This window comes from Vidua chalybeata, chromosome 4, assembly GCF_026979565.1.
Source record: "Vidua chalybeata isolate OUT-0048 chromosome 4, bVidCha1 merged haplotype, whole genome shotgun sequence".
In the NCBI taxonomy this organism is placed as follows: domain Eukaryota; kingdom Metazoa; phylum Chordata; class Aves; order Passeriformes; family Viduidae; genus Vidua; species Vidua chalybeata.
In genome coordinates, this window is record NC_071533.1 from 19,124,037 (window position 1) to 19,140,305 (window position 16,269).

General features: G+C 49.9%; 1 protein-coding gene across 2 annotated transcripts in view; it reads right to left on the reverse strand.

Moving 5' to 3' along the window:
- Positions 1–13,052, reverse strand: part of IGFBP7 (insulin like growth factor binding protein 7) — a 15,431-nt gene extending 2,379 nt beyond the window's left edge. For both annotated transcript variants that reach the window (XM_053939938.1, XM_053939939.1), the window contains exons 1-2: positions 12,565–13,052; positions 1,135–1,244 (exon numbers count right to left, since the gene is read on the reverse strand). In XM_053939938.1, coding sequence (XP_053795913.1) covers positions 1,135–1,244; positions 12,565–13,042 — 588 coding nt within the window. In that variant the 5' untranslated portion in view covers positions 13,043–13,052. The remainder of the gene's footprint in view (positions 1–1,134; positions 1,245–12,564) is intronic.
- Between the last annotated feature and the right edge of the window lie 3,217 nt (positions 13,053–16,269).

A 16,269-nucleotide genomic window follows, 5' to 3' on the forward strand; every position in this document is an offset into this window, starting at 1 on the left:
TGTATTCCTAGTGTCAGAGTTTCACCTTATTCTCCGTGTAGTGCAGCCACACCACCCCAGTGCCTCAGCCCTGAGGCTGGGTTCCCCTCAGCAGCAAGAGTGGCCCAGTTTTCTGGGACGGATGGTGCTGGGCAGCAGCGTGTGCCAACATGCCCTGTGTTGATCTAGCCTCACAAAACCTGTGTGTGTTCCGAAGGGTGTGCTCAGCCGTGCCTGTTTCTGCTGCAGCAAACCAGGCAGTCCCTCCTGGTAGGCACAGCATCAATGGGAAAGCAGCACTGCAGTCTTTCCCCAGTATCTGAGCCCAGAGCACAGCACAAGATAAGTGGTGCTCAGCCCTTGTTACAACCAGGTCAAGCTGTCTCTCAGCCATGAGAAAGAGGCATGAAAAGCAGAACAGCACTGACAGTCAGTGTAAACTCAGCATCTATTCATAAACAAACAGAACATGCTGCATGAGTCAACAAGCCCACATTGTATGCTCACCTGACAGTCTGCTCTTGAACCCCTATGAATAAAGCTTGCTGTCTTACAGCAAATTTTGTGCTAATCTAGTTTTTTTCTCCATAGTATCCTTTAGTAATGTTTCAGCTTAATTTTAAGACCCTTCACAAGTGTGCACAAACCTGTGGCACTTGAGGAGGCTGCAGGAGCCATGCAGTGCCTCTCAGCCCTACAGCCAGGATCCTCTCCATTCAACATTGGCCCCCGTCCTAAGCCAGATGTTACCAGTGCTGCCAAAATCAACATGCTACTGGCTACTGGAGCTAAATGACTGCCCGATGTGGTTCCTGTTCCCGATGTGGACGATGTCTAGCCACCTCAGAGTCACTGCTGCCAGTAGGGTGAAGGTGAAGGCAGGTCAAGGGACATTCCCTACATGCTCCAAATACCAGGCGCTACCAAGAGAAACACATGTCCTGTCCTGGCTTGGGATCAGCAAGTTATTATTTCTAAATAATGTCTAAAAACTAAGCAAAACCAGATGTGTGGGGGTGGACTGAACTGCAGAGATGAGAGAACTCATCAAAGAGGTGTATTTCTACAGAGATCTGCTATGGCCTTTGTGCTTACCAGGCACTTTCAGCCACCTCAGTTTTGCTGTGCTGTAAGAGCTCCAAGCAGGGCCCTTACCTTGTTCCAGATGAGGACAGGGGTTGGGATGCCAATGACTTCGCAGCTCAGGTATATTTGTGCTCCTGTCACATTCCAGATGTCCTTAGGAGGAGTCACAATGGAGGGTCCTGCAAAAAGGGAGAAAAGCTTTTAAGTCCCAGGTGACTGCAAGCCTGCCTCCATGTAAAGCCTTTTAAGTGGGAGACAGCCAGTTTTGAGGATGAGGTGAAGCTAGGAGCAAAGTTCACTGGACTGATCCCACATCACAACACTTCTCTCTCCAAAGTGAGACACACACCCAGCCTTGAGCTATCCAGACCAATGGGCGCTTGCCCCAGATGAAAACTCAAGTGTTGAGCAGTTCAGTTGATGAGTCCTCCTCTTCACAAGTTTGAGGTTAGAAGTGAAATACTATTTGTATTCTGTCATCTCAGGGGCTGAGCAGAACTGTACCAACTGCTGGCCCTGCTTACCATGCAGTCACCAAGTCAGCTGGCATGGAGGAAAGGACGCCTAGGAGACAGGGTGCATCCCACTCACTCTATCATGCCATGAAGAGCTTGCCCAACTTTGCAGCATCATTTCTCCTGGCATGATTTCAATGTGGGCTAGCAAAATTCCATGTTATGCTGTTCCTGTTTTACCTGTGTGCAATGCTCAGCCAAAGGCTGGCTGGGTGGTGGTAGAGCTCTGCATGGGCAAGATCTGGGAAGGGAGAAGGTGAATGCAGAGCTCTGTATTTCTCCAGAGAGCTCCAGATTCCTGGTTAAATAGAGAGTTGCTTCTAAAGCAGATCAGAGCAGGGTTGTTTTACAGATCTGACTGGAGATGTTTATCCCTCAGGCTGGGAAATGCTGGAGACGTAATCCATATCCCAGGAAGGGAAGAAAGCCTTTTCTGTTCAATTCCTCTTTAGCGAGGCTGTTTTGCTAAACACAGCTATTAATTCCCTGCAATAGGAAGTACAGACCACAGGAGCATGAATGTTTATTTCCAGTTATTGATAGCTCTAAGAACGCCACAAACAGCTTTCCCCCTTCTGTTCTGAAGATGCAGGCAGTAACAGGAAACTAAAGCTCCCATTACACTCCATCAGGAGAAGGCATTTCTTATGCAGACAGGTACTCCAGAGCCAGCCTGACAGAAGCTCCTGGGAATACTGGCTCACAGACCACACACAGCTCATTCCCAGTCCCATAAAAGATGGGCAGATATGGGTCCTGATGCTCCTTATGGGGTCCTGAATTTGCACTGATTTCAGCCCTGCATGTGCACTCTACCCTGCAGCCCTGTTGCAGACAGTGGGGTGCAGGTTTCAAGTGCATAGCATTGCACCAACATCTTCCAGCAGAAAACTGCTGTCTTCTTCCTTCTCATGATCTGTGGACAGATCCACACTAGTATCATCAGCCAAAGAGTATCAGCCATGCTTCTATTTTAGCCCAAGAGATGCTGAGGTGATTCTCTGCTCCGGAGCAGCTGGTGCAAACCCAGAGAAGTGTTTGCTCTTCTCTTTCGAGACTTCTCTCTCCAGGAATGACTGTACACAGCCTGCTGGTGGGAAGCTACTTAGAGATTAGGGGTGGCTGCACTCAATATTCTCTGTTACAGAAGTATCCCAGTTCTGATTTTTAACAGGAGGCAGCTGTGGAGAAGCAGAAAAGTTTTCTGTGTAGCCCCGGGCGATGGTTGAAACCACACCTAATAGTCAGCACAGGCTGATTTCTTGGCAGACACCACAACCCAGGTGTTCCTCATCAGCACAGAGATGAGTCTCATGCCTGAGAAGAGGATTTAAGCAGCATTTCAAAACCCTGCTGAAGGTTTTCTCCCCTGAGTACCCTACAGTGGCCAGCCCGTTGCTATCTGCAGGATGGGGCCACCTCAGGTCATGCACTCTGCTCCCCTTACCCAGTGCGGCATTTCCTGCACAGCCTAGCTGTTCTTTTTTTCTGGTGTCCCTTAAACAATAGGGACAATAAGGTGCTTGGGAGCTGTGAAGGGACACAATGTCCCCAGGCAGCTTGGCTGGACTCGTGCTCTGTGTGGGACCTCCAGCTGATATGCACCCAGCAAAGCCTGCTGCTGCTACTATTATTCTGTTGTCCAGCCCTCCACATGCAAATTTGCTTTCCTAAAACAGAGCTTGGGACTTGTCCCCAGCTGCCAGGGTTATGTCTGCCCCTGTAGGACACCATCTATCACTGTGGTTCTTCCATGAGGCAAGAAAACCACAAGTGCCATGATCACCACCTCTCACCACAGAAAAGGAGAGATCATGACTCTTACATTAAGAGCCAGGTGGATGTTAAGGCATTGCTGTGCTCTTCCAGGATCTGGCTAAATTCTCCCCTGGCTGGGAACTGGCAGCATTCAGCACACCACTAAATCCACTGCCTGAGGTGTCTCAGTCTTGGTTACTGCCAAGTTTCCCCCTGTGCCAAGGGTTCAGGCACCCACTTGCCCAGAGGTGTTTATTCACCCTGCCAGGATGAATAGGTCACACCATGATTTTTCAGCAGCAATTGCTGTCAAGGAAAAAGAGACAAGGAATTTCTACCCATCTCCTGGGTGAGGAGAAATTGTTTACCTTCTTGGACAGGGGAATTGCCTGCACAGCTTCACAGCAAAGCCCTGTCTGGCTTGGCACAGCAGTCACAGCACAGTGAGAGCTTGGCTGTTACAAGCTTGTCCTGAGCTTGGGATGTACATCCTGATCCAACCAGGCAGAACATGACGTTTTACATTTGGCTGTAAAATGAGCTGGAAGTATCCACAGGCCTCTGCTTGTATCTGACACAGCTCTGAGGCCAGGAGGGAATATGCATCCTGAGAGATGCAGCAAGTGTCATGGGAAAAGTCACTGTGCTCTCTCTGGACATTTGACTTAAATCCATACAGACAAAACTCTAGAGCTGGGCTTCTTCCACCACTAAAAATAAATGAGACAGGCCAAGAAGTCATCACATTTAAAATCAAATCACAACTGGCCACAGCAGTAGCTAAACTCTAACCACAGTGACCTGACACCCAGATGCATGGCAGTCACCCTGCTTGCTGCCTGTGCTGGTCCCACTCATGCTCAGCCCTCAAAGTGGACAGAGATGGACAGATGATATGGCAACTTGACACAGCAGGAGAGGCAGAGGATGGCAGAGCCTTGCATGCACTTCAGAAGATGTGAGGACATTCTCTCCTCCAAGTGCCCCTCTTGCTTCAGGAGTTCTTGTGAAGGGAGCAAAGCTGGGACCGGAAACAAGCCCACATGTACAGAGCAGATGTCTTGATTCTTGCCAGCAAGGAGTCCCCCTGCCTTCATCCTACAGCATGCACCTCAGAGGCCTTGCTGCTCTGCTGGCAGCACTGCCCACAGAGGGGATGGTTTCTCCCTCAGCTTCCTTCAGGCTGAAGACCTAAGAGCTGCACCTGCCCAAAAATATGGTCACCGCCATCAAGGTGGCTGAGTGGTCCCCACTGTCCTGCCAGGAACACTGTGGATTGTACAGATGCTTCCTGACTGCACGTGAGCCCCTTAACCAAGATGACAGCCCAGGCTTTTGATGGAGATCAGCTGCTCTCCACAAGCACTTCGAGCATTTCCTCTGTGCTCTGCCCATTGTTTGTAAAACAAATAGCTCTCCCTGGCCCAGGAAGGCGCTTCTTACAGAGCCCCAGAGCTCATTTACCCTGGGACAGAGGCTGAAAACACTTTTTCTGCAGCTTGCAGGGAACTGACTGCCTGTGTTATGTCAAAAATAGCAGCTGGAAAGGAGTTCCCATTGTTATATGTAGTTGCTTTTCTGCCACAGCAATGTGCACAGCAGAGCCTCTGGCATCCTCGATGAGGATATTATTTGGCATCTCTTCCTGACACCCCTCCTACACCAGGCACCCCTTCTGTGCCCAGCCTCAGCTGGCTGAGACCTGGCATCTCCCAGCCCACCCACTTGTCCCTCACTGATTCCTGGATGGTCACTCACAGCTGAGGGTTAGTGGCTCCTCACCAATCTTCCTTTGCTGTTCACACACACAATCAAATAAAAACCACACAGCAAGCAGAGCAGTAACTTTTTGCTAAAAACAAGGGGCCTACAGGTATGTGACTAAAGGCAAAATTCAGCTGGACATTAAGCACCATGGGCTATGTTCTGGTGCTTGGGAGTCCGTGGATGCCCAGACCATGGACACATAAAGGCTGAAGCTCACATGGGTGTCAGCCTGGCTCCCAGGAAGCCCTCCTGCTCACTGCACTGCCCTGCCACAGCCTCAGGTCACACACAGGCTGGGAACAGTCCCCGAGAGGACAAGCCCAAGCAAAAGCTGAACATTGTTCATTCTCACAAGCTATTGCAAGTCTGAAAATAAACCCACTCCACCAAAGTGCTGGTAAAGTACTTTCCCTTCAAAATTACTTTATATGGAAAAAGGGAAACCTTCTATAAGCAACATCCAGTCATGTTAGCTGGTATGGCCCCAGCTGCTTCCCTCCCAGGTCAGTGCCCTGTGAGAGGCAGCAGCAGATGGGAAATGCAGGCAGCTCCCAGCCTTCCCCACTCCCAAAGTCGCTTACAGCTTTCTGGCAGATGTATAAGCCTCCTCTGTTACCGCCTTCTGAAGGCATTTCTTGTCCTCCTGTAGCCTGTCTTTGAAGAGACTAAGGAGTCACAGAAGGAAGCATGTGTTGGATGCTGTGTCTGTTTGGACACTCCCCCTCAGACTTCAGCAGGCCCTGGAAAGGCTGCGAACATGAACACAACTTTGCCCCAAGCCCTGCACACTTGAGCCTGAGTCAGGTCAGTGACAAGAGCCCTGGGCCACCATCACTGTGCCATGGAGCAACTCCTACTTTCCACAGCACTGGGCCCAGCATGGTGCACACCACTGCCACTGGAAATCCCTGCCCTGCTGTTTTACCGTGGTTTGGGAACGCTGCCTTCAGAGACCTTGTGCATGACCTTCGTACTGTAGAATCATAGAATGGTGTGGGTTGAAAGGGACCTTAAAGGTCATCTACTTCCATGAGCTAAAGCCTGGAAAGAATGTGAAAACAAAGACAGAAAAAAGGCATGGCAGTATTTATGCATGAAAAATCAAGCAGGGCTCTCAAAAATCTAACCTGATTAGACTTGTTACGTGGTAATCTCCTATTTAGTTCTAACCTCAGTCAACCTCAGCCCAACAAAGGATTGAACACATTCTTTAAAACACAGCATGCCTTTCCAGCAATAGAAAAAACAAACACAGGGTGGAATTTGCTGATCAGTAGTCATTCCTTCCTAGTGAATTTGGGTATGCTGTGATGATTGAGAATGAAGACACAGGTGAAATACAGGATCCTCCTGAGCAGTGAAGGTTTTGCATAGTCCCTGGCACACTGTTGCTCTCTAGGACTCTGACAAGTAATATATTAAACAACTTCCATAGTAGCTTTTAGCACAGTAACCATAAAAACTGAAGCTCAAATGAACCAAAACCTTTTCAAATAGTGGAATGCCTTTTAAGTAGGAATTTATGACCTGTGCTACAACAGTGGAAGCCCCCAAAGTTACACATGAATTTTAAATCACCAGTATTTTTGAATACTGACAGCAATGAACAGCAGTATTGAGGAGTCAGTCATGAAACACAACAGAGACCAGGAAGGCTGGATGTGTTTTTAAAAAGGAATTGTTAAATATTCAAGAGCCAACTGTCCCCAAGTGTAGAAAGACCAGGGAAAAAGACCAGCCTCATTAAACAGACAACTTAGGCTGGAATTCAAGGGAAAAAAAAGGAAGATCTATCATCTCTGGATGAAGGGTCAGGTAACGTGGGAGGACTATAAGGATGTTGTGATGTCACGTAGGGAGAAAATTAGAAAGGGCAAAGCCCAACTAGAACTGGATTTGGCTGCTACAGTTAAAGACAACAAAAAAAGTTTCTATAAATACATTGCCAGCAAAAGGAGGCTCAAGGAGTGTCTCCATCATTGGTTGAATGCAGAGGGTAGTGTAGTGTCAGGGGATGAGAAAAAGTCAGAGGCACTTAATGCCTTCTTTGTCTTAAATATCAAGATCAATTGTCCTTAAGATACCCAGCACTCAGAGCTGAAGTTGGTGAAGTTGGGAGATAAGCGAAGCCCCCATAATCCATGAGGAAATGATTAATGATCTGTGCCAGTTGGACACTCACAAGTCTGTGGGCCCTGATAGGATCCATCCCACAGTGCTCTGCCACAGACTTTCAGGATGCAGCACAAAAATGCTGGAAAGATCTACCTACAAATGCAACATTTTCCTTTGCAGTGGAAGCCAGCAGGTAGCAGGCCACTGCTGCAAGACCCCTGCTACCACCTGATGAAGAAACTCAAACCAAATTTCCAGGAGAATCAGGGAACTCGGTTCATTTCCAACCAAGATAACTTAGAAAAAACTTTTCTAAATCTTTCCCTAGCAAAGACAAAACCACTCATGAAATGTGTATATTCTTCTAAGACCCTTAAAATCCAGAAAAGGGTGAATAGGAGGAAAGAACTAAAGCAATCTGAGCCTCTTGTTAACAAATCTAGAAGAATTTCTTGCAAAATATGCCTGGCTATGAACTATGTTTTGTGGTGTCTAGAGTTGGGGGCCCTTGTACTTAAGGCAGCTGTATCAGGAGAAGATGAGCTAATCTCAGTGATAACAGCAGTCTGCCATTTCCCACAAGCTTTTTTTTCCCAAACTCCTGTTTTTGCTCTACTCTGGTAGTGGATAAAAAAAATAAAACAAGCCACCCACAAAACTATGATATTTCTGGCAAAGCCTCAACAGCTGAATTTGGATGGAATGAGCCAACAGATGTGATTCATGTTTCTTGTTTTGAAGTTGACCTGTGGGAACTTGGCACTTCTTTGTTTGCAGCACAGATGAACCTTTATGGAACAGTGAAGCATCAGCAAAGCAAAACCACTGATGGGGTAAATTGGCAGGAATTTGGAGGGGCGATATATCTGTCCCTGGGACTGCCAGTCTCCACAAGAGCCTGGCAGTCACAATCCCACATCCATCAGCCTGTTTTTTTAAACTCTGTGGACAGCCAAGAAGCCTCACACCCACCTTCTTCTGTGCCCCAGAGCTGGTGTGTGGCACCTTAGCAAAAATCCCCTTCCATGAGGGAGGCTGTCTGGGCTTCTGGGAAGGCAAAAAGATACCTCTCTGAGAGGACAGCATAGCTCCAATGATTGGGATCTCCTTGCTGGTGAGATTTAGACAAGTTTAATGCTGGTTACAGTCACTTGTAAAAGAATCTCTTCTGGTTCTGCTGTTCATCTGTGGGAAGGATCCTGTGAGACCTCATAGTCATAAGGAAAAGCCCTGCATGTCCCCAGTGCTGGAAAAACACTTTCATGGAGCCACAGAGTTTTAAACCACAATCAGATGAAGAGAAATAAAGCAGACTGCTTGGCAAGCCAGCAAATTTACCCTTCACACAAAAAGGCTCTTAGTTTCTACCCCCAGGAGGTCTTTGTAGGTGGGTAAAAAGCAGCACCAGTTGCCCTGAGAGTGAAATATTGTCCTCTGAAGTCTGCTGAGAGCTGCTTTGTGGTACACTGCATTTGAGCAAGTATAAGAGTTTGGCTTTTACCAAGAGAGAAGGGAGCAGAACACAAAGAGAAAGTCTTGACTGACAACAGCAAAACAACCTGGACACACCAACCCTGTTGGAACAAGCATTAGGAACTTAAAACCATATAAAGAAGCAACTTTGGCAGTATTTCCAGCAGTCACATCTGTCAAAGCAGGTATTTGCTGGTAGCTAATAATAAGAAAGACTCAGGGGTATTTGTCCCTTGCTGCACTGGTTAGGCAACAAGTCAGTGCCTGGTATTTTTCTGCTCAGAAATCATCATCAGGAATCCTGATAGCTTCTTTTTATGGGGGTTGGTGCTTTGAGGTTAATTTTCTGCCTGGCTTGAGCTGAGCCATGCAACCCTAATTCTTTATGCCAGCTGGCTTTGCATGGCAGTCGGGACCACAGTCCTCCTGCCCCAGGTCCTAGCTGGCTGCAAACAGCCTCAGTGTGTGCACTGCAAATTGAATTTCGGACTACATTCCTGAAGCCACCAACTCCTTAAGAGGCACTTCTGAAGATCTGTGCACAGCTGTGTGACAGCAGTGACAGAGGGCAGCTTCCCAGCTGTTAGAGCAGCCTCCCCTCCTGCCAAGGGGGCCACCAGAGGAGGCACCTCAGACCACCTGTACCTACCCCACTAGCAGGCTTCTGCTTTGTGTCTGGACCTGCCCTGCTGCAAGACCTGGAGGCAGACGTGAGCTGCATTTTCATAGGCAGAGAGCAGACAATCTGTTTAAAGGCAATGTTGGAAAGCAGATGGAAAACCACACAGCATCCACCTCCTGCATTCTCAGTGCTGTGATTAGCTACACAGAGGCTGCTGGGACACACAGGTAGAGATGGGATGTGAATAATGGTGCCCTGAGCAGGACAAATCCAGGGCCAGCTCTGAGTGCAAGTGTGAGGGCAAAGCAGGAGCCCAGCCAGTAGGGAGCACCATGGCATCACTGCCTGCTCCCCCAGAGCAAAAAGACAGGCAGCTTTTTCTGCTGGTACAGCACCAAGAGCAGCCAGGCAGCTTCAAGGAGCCAGCAATCAAGTAGGATGCCTTTCTCTAGATATCCCCAACAGTCCTGCCCACATAAAACCCACTCCAGAGAGGACCAGCTGGATGTCTCCATTTGCCAAGTGCAGGTAGAGCAAGGGTTATTTCCATCCTTTCAAACTCTTCTCAACTGTGTCTCCCTTTGCCCTCCAGCAGGAAGTTTTGGCTGCTGCAGAATTACCTTTTTATGCATGGCTTCATGATTTCTGTAAAAAACACAGACATCACATCTGAGAGGTCTGGGAAACAATCAAGGACAAGGTCAAGGCAAATTCTGCAGGGCTGAGAACTTGCTCATTCCTTTTGCTATTTAATATCAAAGAAAGATCCAACAGGATGTGCAAAACAAGTCTTCCCCCTCCAGCTCCATCTGAACAAAAAATTTTTTTTAAATCCCAAGAGCAAACAAACACAGTTAGGACCCACTACTGAAAACATGTTTCTGGATCTCTTCTTAGATACTATCTTGAAAGGCTGCTCTCTCTTGGATGGAAAGGACGTGTGAAGGCATGCAGACACCTCAGAGCCCATCTATCACAAGCAGGAAGCCCAAGTGCTCTGTCACCCAAGAACTATCACAAAAATGACTGATCCTGCCTGTTTGTGGTCTCCCTGTGCTGGATCCCACCCTAGATAGTGCCTTAAGGAGATTGCATCTGTTTGTGATTGGAAATGGCAAAAACCAGAACTTCCACTATTTGACTACCACAGTATTCAGGTCCTTCTAGAAACCTAGAAAAGTGCCATCTCCTATCCGTAAAGATACTGGAAAAGGCTCTATCTTGTCAGGCTGATGGGATGGATGTTCTCTCTTGTCAGTGTTTCAAAATCCATGTGAAGATTACAACTGCCCACCCTTCCCACCCAATGCTCCTAACTGCCTGGAGTCTCTGAGGGATAGAGAAATACTTCCAGCTGTCTAGCAGAGTTGTCTGATGAGTCCTTGCCTCTGCTGCAAGCCACAGAGCAGTGCATATCACCAGAAGGCCCATGGCATAAGGAAGGTTCATGCAGCTGAGGGAAATCTCTGAAGGGTCAGTTGTGACACCACTGCTGAGCAGCCCATATCCATCCTGCTCCCTTCCCTGACATGCTGGGTCAGAGCTCTCCCAGCAGCAGAAGCCAAAAGAAGAATGGGTCCCCTGAATGATGGAGGACAGAACATTTTGCCAGTTGCTTTGCACCACATGCTTCAGTGAAATTCTTGAACAGGTAACATCCTGCAAAGGTGTCTTGCTGCAGATCTGCACACCTGAAGAGACCTTCTCCAAGGAAGGGATGCAGTTTGTGCATGGAATGGCTGTCCCACTCTGAGACCTTTCCTCAGCTAAGCTGTTGCTGTGAGGATCAGAGGACAGAAAATTCTTGTGGGACATGTTGGAGGCTGGCAGGTCAGTGGCCTTCCATATCCCCTGCCAGTGGCTCATGTTTACATTGACCTCATCAAATTCTGTCTCCATAATCTGGATCAAAGCCCCACCAGGTCAAACCAGCATCCAGTCTGGGACAGACACCAGGAAGTGCAGCCAAGGGTTGGGACAGTATCTTAGAAGTATCAATACCTGTTTTGCAATGAACTCTCATATTACTTTGGGCAAGACAAGTGAGAACACAGCCTTCTTCTCAAGTGCACACTTGAAGCATGACATTTTTCAAACCCAACTGCTCACTTGTCTGGGCTGGCAGAGCCAAGAAGCGGCACGCATTTTAGGACTCCTGGCTCTTTCCTCCTGGGCAGGAAAGGCTCTTTCCAAATACTAGACACAGGCACAGACTGAGGCCATTCTCATCTCATTCCACATTGCCCCAAAGGCTGAAATTCCTTCCCTCCAAGAGGTAATACTGTACCACACTGTTTCTGGCTAATATGTAAGCCTAATGTTTTGGACAAGGTTTGTGAAAAGCCACACAAGGCATTTAATGGGCAACATCAAAGCACATAACTCAATCCTCACCCAGTCTTTCATGCCTGCCTTGGGAGTTTCAGAAACATTTTTTTGCAAAATATTTGGCCTCAGTTATGAGAAGCAAGAGAAAGAGGAGGTGGAGGTTGTGACCTGCAGATACTGTGTTTATGAGAACACTCCTCCTCCAAAACAGCACTGGCGCTGCAATCTTGTCCTTGAGATGTTTAGTATATGGTTTGCATGCTATGTTTTACTCCTCCCTTCTGCCCAGCAAAAACTACTCTCAGAGGCCAGACCTTCTAGTAGAGGCTCTACAGCAGAACAATTTCTTCCTTGAGCACCATCCCTAAGACAAAGCTTGGGATGAATCAAGCTCCTGGTCGAAAATGCTGCAAGTGCAAACTACTACGTGCAGCTCACAGGAAAGTCACTGTTTGTTTTCATTTCAAACCAGAGCAAGCCAGTGAATGCTGGCTCTTAATTTCTGTGGCTTTCGCATCCATTTAATCATTTCCTTTCCTCTCTGCTTGCAACCATCCTGGACAGAACACCCCTGACTAGCTCACCCTTTTTGTTCCATCTCACAGCAGCCCAAATTGCAAGCTTCAGGCAAAGTATGAAAATGAGGGCGTGTAGTTCCAGCGCCGCAACAGTGAGTGCCCAAGTTCCTCTGCGTTTCTGGTCCGAAGAGTTACTCCAAGTTTAGGCAGCGCCATCCGACTGGGACTCTCCAGTCCATTTAAGGTGGGTCTGAAATAACGTCAATTTTTACAAAGAAGCGCCCCGATGGGATAAATCGGCAGGAGGAGCACTCGGGAGGCGCGGAGTTTCCCCCGTGAAACCGGGCAGCAGAGCGGACATCCCCCGTCCCACACCCCGCCCGCCCCGCTCCGTGCCCCGCACCTTGCTCGCATGCTCCCTTGCTGCGCTGGCTGATGGCGGGCTCGCCGCGGCTCTGTGCGCGCAGGCTGGCGGCGCGGAGCTGGCAGCCGCTGCCGTACGTGAGCCCGTCGCTGCCGCACACCGGGTAGCGGCTCTTGCAGAGGCACACGCCGGGCGGGCCAGCGGCGGGGGGAACCGGGCCGCCCTTCGCCTTGCGGCGCTGGCGGCTCTTCACGCACTCGAGGCCGGGGCCGCAGCGTCCCCCCGCAGCGCCGCCGCCGCCGCACGCCTCGCCCTCGCCGCGCCCGCACTGCCAGCAGCAGCCGCAGGCGTCCCGCACCCGGCCCAGCGGGCAGCCCCGCGCCGGCAGCGCCGGGCACCGCGCCGGATCGCAGGGCCCGCAGCCCCCCGCCGTAGCCGCCGCCGTGCCCGGGGCGGGCACTGCCAGCGCCGCCAGCAGCAGCGGCAGAAGCAGCAGCGGTATCGCGGAGGGCGGCATGGCGGCACGGCGCCGTCCGCCCGCGGCAGCCGCTTAAGCCGCGGCGGGGAAACCCCTCCCCGGCGGCGCCGCCCCGGTCACGGCCACGGTCACGGCCACGGCAGCGGGGCGCTGCCGCCATCCCGCGGCCGCCGGACGCTCCGGGCCGCCGGCTGAGTCCCGCACTCAGCTCCGGCATCGCGTCTGTTCCCCCTTCTACTTCCAGGAGGAAGAGACCCGTGGGAGCCGGCTGATAGCCGGCTGAACACGAGCCACCTGTACTCAGGGCCCAAGAAGGACGATGGCATCCTGGCCTGGGTCAGTAAGTGTGGCCAGTAGGATCAGGGAAGAGATTGTCCCCCTGTACTCGGCACCTGGATTGCTGTGTTCAGTTCTGGGCCCCTGACTACAAGAAGGACATTGAGGTGCTGGAGCATGTCCAGAGAAGAGCAACAAGGCTCGTGAAAAGTCTATCGAGAGCATGTCTTATGAGGTGGGTTTGTTTAGAAGGTTCAGAGAGCACCTCATCGCTCTCTACAACTCCCTGAAAGAAGGCTGTAGTGAGGTGGGGGATCTATCTCTTCTGCCGTGCCTGCAGTGAGACAATGAGAGGAAAAGGCTTTAAGCTGAGGCATAGGAAATTCAGACTAGATATTGAAATATCTTTCACTGTTAGGGTGGTGACGCACTGGAATTGGTTGCCCTGGGAGCTGGTGGAGTCACCATCCCTGGAAGTGTTTAAAAGGCATCTGGAACTGGTGCTGGGTGATGATTTAGTGCTTTAGGGGTTACAGTGGTGGTGTTGGGTGAATGGTTGAATTTGATGATTTTAAAGGTCTCTTCCAGCCTTGATGATTCTATGATTCTTGCCACTCACCCATGCTCAGCTCACAGCCACTGGCTGTGGGGGGCTGCAGAGGTGCTGGTGAGCCTGTCAGGTTTCTTCAGGAGTGGAGGCAAGGAAGAAAAATAGAGCTGTCTGGTTTCTCCTGTCCATTCTTGGGACAATATTGCTTTCTGCTGCCTTCTTTTACCTGAGCTTGTGGCTCCTGTCCTGGAATGGCTCCTGAACAGTCTCCTGTTCAGGAGGGGGGCTGTTGCCACCAGCAGAAACTGGGAATATTCCTCAGGCAGCACTGGGCAATGTTGCTGTCAAAACAGTGTCCTGAAAGTGCCAAACCTAAAGCACCATGGTGCTGATAAACCCCTCAGGCAGAGGGGCAGCAGCACAGCACATTCCCTGACCTCATGCCTGCTTGTGCCTGTGGGAGCTGCCATCTCCTGCAGGGCAGTCCAGGCCAAGATGATGTTCAGTTTGGTTCTGCCAGGGCCTGCGCAGTGGTTGCTGCTTTGGCACTCCGGGGAGGAGAAGGACAGAGGTAGTTGGTGTCCCACGCTGTGGTACTGAGGGATTTGGCACTGTCTGGTTTCGGTTGCCAGTGGCTGAGCCCTGCTGGGTAGCCCCCAGGTCACTGTGTTCCTTCCCATGGAGAGAGCAGCTGGAGCTGTGACTCAGGCCAGCTGAGAGGGGCTGCAAGTTCCCTTTGCTCCCAAATCTGCTCTGGAGGCATTGACCCACTCATGCTGCTGACACTGTGGGAACAGGCTCCCACCACATGCTTCCTTGGCTCTCTGGGGCTCAGCATGAGACATTCCTCCATTTCTCCTGGGAACCCTGGTATCTGCATATATGTCCTTGGGTTTCGCCATTCCTCTCACTCTGGAAGTGCTCTGTGCTGTTCTCCTGGGAGAAGGGCTGCCCTCATAAGCAAGCAGTACCACAGACTTGAGGAGTTTTACACATTTTGGTTGTTGCTGTGCTGTGTTTTGCTTTGGTTTGGATTTTATGGGCAATTCACTAAAGGACTGATGGAAAGGAGTGAAATGTACAGATGGACACATCTACCAGTTCTAGCTGCAAAAATCATTTTGCACAGTTCACCTCTTTTTGCTGTCTTCTGCCAGTTGCCACACATCTCCTTCACATGCCCCTAGATTCCTGTTCATCAGAGTATCACGAGCCCAGATACTCTTGGGCAGAAAACCAGAGTTTAATGAACCTGCTTACCAGAGCGAGCCTTTCTGACATGAAATCACTGTCAGTAGTCCACTTGGAGGGAGGAACAGTGTAGCTCTGAAAAGATGACATCAACACATTTCCTTTCCTTTCTTCCTCTCGAATCTCTTTCTTTCCATGCCAGGTAGGAGGCAGTGCCTGGAGCAGTTTTTCCTCAGAGGGAGGAGTTCATGCTTCGGTGCAGAAGGACCTCTAGTGTCCCTTCCCAGCTGATGCTTTGGCATCCCTGCTCTAGCTCGGTATTTCTTGATCTCGAGACTTTCCTGCATACTGTGGAAGGAGATATGATCCTCAAAGTGCGTGTAGGGAAATGGCTGGGAGAGATAAGGCTGGGGTGCTCCTCCCTGGGCAGAAGTCACTTACTGTATGGCGCAGCCTCACCTTCCATGGCTCCTCCACATCCTTTTTTCTTCACCTCAGGGACCTCCGGGTGCCTCTTTGTGCACCACAGGCTGCTCCATTTAAATACATTACATTAGATGCTCCTGCTGTCTCAGTAATGAATTTTCCACTGAATTTCAGTGAACATCAGTGTAAATCTGTCGATTCATGTTGTCTTTCTTGGGACTGTTGTAGAGCGCCCTACCAAAATTTCTTCTTAGTATTCAGCAGCATAAACTTCTCATAAACAGACTGAATTTAATCCATCAGTGGCAGCTATTATGAATACAACAAAAGTGATCTTATGTGTTTTGATCTGTTTCATCATTCACACAGGTATCCCTTATTTCATCACCAAGATTATCCTGCATGCATCACTCCAGTGAGACAATGTGGGAGGTGAGGCAGGCAGGGTGGTCTTTCTGGGATGGAGGACGGTCACAGGGTCTTTGGAGGTGAGGGAGATTTAGCAGAGACTATGTGAGAATGGAAGCAGATGGCTTTTAGATGTTGATGTATTTCCAAACCGAGCGTTTCACTTGCGGTTTGACTTCCCCCAGCCAAGCAGCCCCTCCGGGTTAATGTGGGCTCTTAGCTGGGATACAGCTGAGCAGCAGAGGATGTCTCTCGACTCTCCACAGGATGGACACGAGCGGGTCACTCTCCGAAGTGAATAATAAAGTCAATAGGCGCATTCTGCACATGGAAGACCCCGACATCCCTCCACCGCCTTCTGCTTTGCCCTCTCCTCCCACCCGGGCAGCAGCAGCTCCGCAGGCTGAGGATAGCC